This window comes from Silurus aristotelis (genome assembly GCF_946808225.1).
Source record: "Silurus aristotelis genome assembly, chromosome: 1".
Classification (NCBI taxonomy): Eukaryota; Metazoa; Chordata; class Actinopteri; order Siluriformes; family Siluridae; genus Silurus; species Silurus aristotelis.
This window is the reverse complement of record NC_139574.1, coordinates 1,682,709-1,688,441: the sequence shown is the minus strand read 5'-3', so window position 1 is coordinate 1,688,441 and position 5,733 is coordinate 1,682,709. Positions and strand designations below refer to the sequence as shown.

Here is a 5,733-nt window from a genome sequence, read left to right as displayed (position 1 = left end):
ACAGAGAGAGAGAGAGGGAAAGAGAGAGAGAAAGAGAAACAGAGAGAGAGGGAGAGGGAAAGAGAGACAGAGAGAGAGAGGGAGAGGGAAAGAGAGAGAGAGAAAGAGAGAGAGGGAAAGAGAGACAGAGAGAGAGAGAGGGAGAGGGAAAGGGAAAGAGAGACAGAAAGAGAGAGAGGGAGAGGGAAAGAGAGACAGAGAGGGAGAGGGAAAGAGAGAGAGAGAAAGAGAGAGAGAGAGAGGGAAAGAGAGACAGAAAGAGAGAGAGAGAGGGAAAGAGAGGGAGAGGGCAAGAGAAAGAGAGAGAGAGACAGAGAGAGAGAGAGAGAGAGAGAGAGAGAGAGAGAGAAAGAGAGAGGTTTAACAGGAGTTTATACTGATATGTTGTGTGTGGAAGAACTTCACTACAACTGGATTGTTTGATGTCAGTTTTTATTACACATTAACACTATTTAGTTTCCAGCATTTGAAAAAATTCAGCAGCAGAGCCACACCTCATCTCCAGGTTTACACACACACACACACACACACACACACACACACACCATATCTCCCACCACCGTCCTCCAATAGCACATTCAGAGCAGGAAGGCGTTCTCAATCATTTACTGTATTATATGTTTATCCATTTCTTAATTCATCAAAAATCTTTTTTGATTTCAAATCACAGTTTTGTGTCTTTTTTTCACACATTGATTTAGTGATAATTTCCCCTTTACAGAACTATAACACGGGGAATGAGCGAGCTGTAAGGCACAGTGTTTACATTCTGCAGCTATAATAATAAACCACACACACACACACACACACACACACACACACTCCTCATGCCGTTTTTGGTGTAGGTGTTTTTGGTGTAAAGCTTTTAGCTCATGGCACGACGTCCTTTAAACACAAGCACAGCAGAGGACGTTTATTTCTCTGATTGTGTATCGAGACGAAAGCAGAGGATGGAGACGCTCACGTCCGAGCGTCCTGGTGTCGTCCACTTCCATCATAAAGTGCTTCTGGATTTGCGATTGTGTCGTAAACATCTACAGCTGGGGGTCGTGTCTCATGTTGGAAGTGAAAGTGTTTAAGGACCAGATTTCAGTGTAGCATCTATATATGTACAGTTTAAGAGACAGAGAATAGTGTGTGTGTATGTGTGTGTGTGTGATTGGAATTGATCTGGACCCAGTGATTAAAGAGTGCACACGCACACACACACACACACACACACCTCAGATCAGTAGTACACACAGCAGATCTAATCATCATGAATACTGATCGCTGAACCTCAGCCTGAGAAACGATTCTCTCACAGTCTCCGTCTGCCACGAGACTCCGCCCTCCAGCCACCCGTCTCTGCCCACTTCCAGGACGGCGCTTTTAGATACGTCCCCTTTGATCTTCCGCTTTGTGAGAACCATCACTCCGTCCTCTTGGCTCAGGACGAAGTAACAGGCATGACGGCCTCGCTCCAACAGGAGTGCTACACACACACACACGCACACACACGCACACGCACGCACGCGCACGCACGCGCACACACGCGCACACACGCGCACACACGCACACACGCACACACATCAGTCTTCAATCTTCTGAACTGAACCCAGTCGCTGTGTGTATTTACATTTTACCTTTAAATGCGATGATGTGTTGGACACGGTTTCTCTTCTCCAGCAGGACATCAGAATGGAGTGGGTGGAGCAGATACGAAGAACGTTCTCCTACGGTCTGGGTGTTTTAAACACACACACACACACACACTGCAGCCTATCAGGTCACATAAACCCAACAGCTACACTACTCCAGTAAGTCTGAAAACGGCGTTTTTATCCCCACATTAATTTTCAATTGTTTCCCAAAAGTCATTCATCCACACTGAAACATCTGAAAACAAAACTCGTGTGAACATGATCTCAGTGAAAAGGCATTGGTGTGTGTGTGTGTGTGTGTGTGTGTGTGTGCGCTCACCGTATCATTGGTGGATGTTTCTCCCCACAGCATAAACACTGAGTAGTAGTTGAGTGTGAGGACAGAAGCTGGATGAGTGGTTTTGAAGTGGAACGGGAAGAAGATCTTCCACATCACACTGCCCGTCTGGCCATCTAAAATCACCACCTCACACACACACACACACACACACACACACACACACACACAGTATCCTCTGTTTATCTGTTATATAAATCTCCAAGGAACAATGCCTTGTTCCTGAGTCCTACAGAACCTTCTCATTGTCCATCAGTCCATACTCACTCTCTTAGTGAAGTTTCCCTGGTCCTCCTCAAGCACAACATCAGGAACCCCATCTTTGTTGAAGTGTCCAAATGATGGCAGACTGTTCACACACACACACACACACACACACACACACACACACACACACACACACACTTAGTGCACAGGATATCTTTGTCTAAGATATTGTGGATGTACACAATGTTGGACAATGAAAGAAAATCACCAACACACACACACACACACACACACACACACACACACACACACACACAGTATTAAAATCTCCTGAAGGTCTGTTGTGTGAAGTAAAGTGTATAAAACTACAGAGAGGTCTCTGTGTGTGTGTGTGTGTGTGTGTGTGTGTGTGTGTGTGTGTGTGTGTGTGTGTGTACCTGATCAGCTTGCTTGTGTTGGTGCTCCAGGTAAGTGTTTTTGTGTTGAAAAGCATTACAGTGGAGTTTGTGAGGAGGAGCAGTGAGGGAGATGAACCTGAGTATCCACCACTCACCTTCACCACAGCCTGCAGAGACTCTGTAGAACTACAGCAGAGAGAGAGAGAGAGAGAGAGAGAGAGAGAGAGAGAGAGAGAGAGAGAGAGAGAGAGAGAGAGAGAGAGAGAGAGAGAGAGAGAGGCATTTTAGAGTGATGACCAGGATTTTACTTAGATGTTCTTCAGATGTTCCAAATAATGTTCTGTGTTCTTGTTAATACGTTAGAAAACAACATTTATTTTTGTCATGACAATAAAGCAATCTAAATTAAATTGTGTGTGTGTGTGTGTGTGTGTGTGTGTTGTACTTGTATAGCATGGTTGTCTCATGGTTAGCTCTTTGCTCCCAGCTCCTCTTCTCTCTCTTCAGATTAGAATCGAGACCAGAGTGAGTTTCCACTGTCATGTTCTTCAAACTCAACGCATACAGTCCACTGTCTGAGAGGTGACAGATCAGTAAAAGACAAAGAGAGGGACAGGAGGAGACAGACAGATCAGGAACAGGTAGGAGGAGACAGACAGATCAGGAACAGGTAGGAGGAGACAGAGACAGAAGGAGACAGACAGATCAGGAACAGGTAGGAGGAGACAGAGACAGAAGGAGACAGACAGATCAGGAACAGGTAGGAGGAGACAGACAGATCAGGAACAGGTAGGAGGAGACAGAGACAGGAGGAGACAGACAGATCAGGAACAGGTAGGAGGAGACAGAGACAGAAGGAGACAGACAGATCAGGAACAGGAGGAGAAGACAGAGACAGAAGGAGACAGACAGATCAGGAACAGGTAGGAGGAGACAGAAGGAAACAGACAGATCAGGAACAGGTAGGAGGAGACAGAAGGAGACAGACAGATCAGGAACAGGTAGGAGCAGAAGACAGAGACAGAAGGAGACAGACAGATCAGGAACAGGTAGGAGGAGACAGAAGGAGACAGACAGATCAGGAACAGGTAGGAGGAGACAGACAGATCAGGAACAGGTAGGAGGAGACAGAAGGAGACAGACAGATCAGGAACAGGAGGAGAAGACAGAGACAGAAGGAGACAGACAGATCAGGAACAGGTAGGAGGAGACAGAAGGAGACAGACAGATCAGGAACAGGTAGGAGGAGACAGAAGGAGACAGACAGATCAGGAACAGGTAGAAGGTCAGAAATGTGTGTGATCACAGAGCCCTCACCTGTGTGGAGCAGGAGATACTGTTCTTCATTCGCCATGCTGAACTGTAGGTGAGATCTTATCTGCTCTCGAGGCACATTCAGACTCTTAGAGCCGATCTTCTCACCTGATCTCCCCGAGAGGATCACCAACTCCACCTGAAACGGTCAGAGTGAGGACCAGAGACAAGGGGCGGGGCATTTCACACTGACATCATACTGACATCACAACCTCCAGCACATTTACTCTAACAGGAACCTTTTCAGGACCTCAAAAACCTCATATCCATTTAACTAACAGGAACCTTTTAGTTCCTCTTTGTGCCTACAAGGACCTTTCTATAGTTACTGAAATGTTGAGCAAAATGTGCGAAAAATACTTCTAAAATGTTCCTCTTTGTGTCAATAGGACACCTCAATCTCCTAGAGGTTCTTGAGTTTCTAAAAAGGTTCCTCTTTGTGTAAATGTTTTGAAGATAATATAGTTCCTGAGAAGGTTCCTTGTTGTGTAAATGTTGTCAGGAATTCGATAACCTGTAGGACATTTACACTGATAGAAAACTTTTTTTTACCCAAGAAATAGTTCAGGAACTTTAGAAAAGTCCTTCTGTGTGTGTGTGTGTGTGTGTGTGTGTGTGTGTGTGTGTGTACCTGTGACTGTGTATTGTGTGAGTAACTCAGGACGCCGATGTTGTTGTTCTTGTCGTGGTTCAGATCCGGCAGACTTATGACAGGGGGGTGAACTTTAACATCCAGAGAGAGAGAACCATTCCACAGGATTTTACCTGCACGCACACACACACACACACACACACACACACGCGCGCGCACACACACACACACACACACACGCACACACCTAAATCTCACAGTAAAGTGAGAGATCTGTGTGTATAGTGTGTGTGAGTGAGTGTGTGTGATGTACCTGTGTGTAAGTCAATAGTAGTGAGTTTGTTATCGTGAGACACCACACAGAGGTTTCCTCCTTGATCTTTGTCTCCGCCCACTCCACATTCTGCCCAATTAAATTCAGGAGACAGAGGGCGTTCCCATAGCGCCCGTCCATTAGTGCCATCAACTGAGAGCAGGAAGAGATACGAGGAGGACAAGTCTGATACACACACACACACACACACACACACACACACACACACACACACACACACACACTTCACTACACAGTTTACAGCGTTAAGTACTGTAGTTTTAAAACATTATAAGGTGTGTGTGTGTGTGTGTGTGTGTGTGTGTGTGTGTGTGTGTGTGAGAGACCTTCCCCGGTGTGGTTCATGTGACCCTCTGAACTCTTATAAATGATAAATATGTCCAGCACTTTGTCGTCATTTGCATAACCAGTGCCCAGGAAGTCATACGTGTCTGAAACACACACACACAAACAAACAAACAAACATCATCTCGAACAAAACAGAAATCATTGGTTTGTAATATTTTTTGAAAAAAAAGTGTGTGTGTGTGTGTGTGTGTTAGCTTCAGCAGGCTATGTGATGTTCCAGGTGGGCAGGTACTGTGTGTGTTTGTGTATGTGTGTGTGTGTGTGTGTGTGTTACCTGTTACCTTCAGCAGGCTATGTGATGTTCCAGGTGGGCAGGTACTGTGTGTGTGTGTGTGTGTGTGTGTGTGTGTGTGTGTGTGTGTGTGTGTGTGTGTGTTACCTGTTACCTTCAGCAGGCTGTGTGATGTTCCAGGTGGGCAGGTACTGTGTGTGTTTGTGTATGTGTGTGTGTGTGTGTGTGTGTGTGTGTGTGTGTGTTACCTGTTACCTTCAGCAGGCTGTGTGATGTTCCAGGTGGGCAGGTACTGTGTGTGTTTGTGTATGTGTGTGTGTGTGTGTGT

General features: G+C 45.8%; 1 protein-coding gene across 3 annotated transcripts in view; it reads right to left on the bottom strand.

Annotated features, from left to right (window-relative positions):
• Positions 1–415: 415 nt before the first annotated feature.
• The window catches only part of fam234a (family with sequence similarity 234 member A), an 8,125-nt gene continuing 2,807 nt past the window's right edge, over positions 416–5,733 (bottom strand). For all 3 annotated transcript variants that reach the window (XM_083539642.1, XM_083539641.1, XM_083539643.1), the window contains exons 3-12: positions 5,152–5,256; positions 4,805–4,990; positions 4,531–4,664; positions 3,903–4,038; positions 3,031–3,160; positions 2,625–2,771; positions 2,248–2,329; positions 1,963–2,109; positions 1,626–1,722; positions 416–1,474 (exon numbers count right to left, since the gene is read on the bottom strand). In XM_083539642.1, coding sequence (XP_083395768.1) covers positions 1,257–1,474; positions 1,626–1,722; positions 1,963–2,109; positions 2,248–2,329; positions 2,625–2,771; positions 3,031–3,160; positions 3,903–4,038; positions 4,531–4,664; positions 4,805–4,990; positions 5,152–5,256 — 1,382 coding nt within the window. In that variant the 3' untranslated portion in view covers positions 416–1,256. The remainder of the gene's footprint in view (positions 1,475–1,625; positions 1,723–1,962; positions 2,110–2,247; positions 2,330–2,624; positions 2,772–3,030; positions 3,161–3,902; positions 4,039–4,530; positions 4,665–4,804; positions 4,991–5,151; positions 5,257–5,733) is intronic.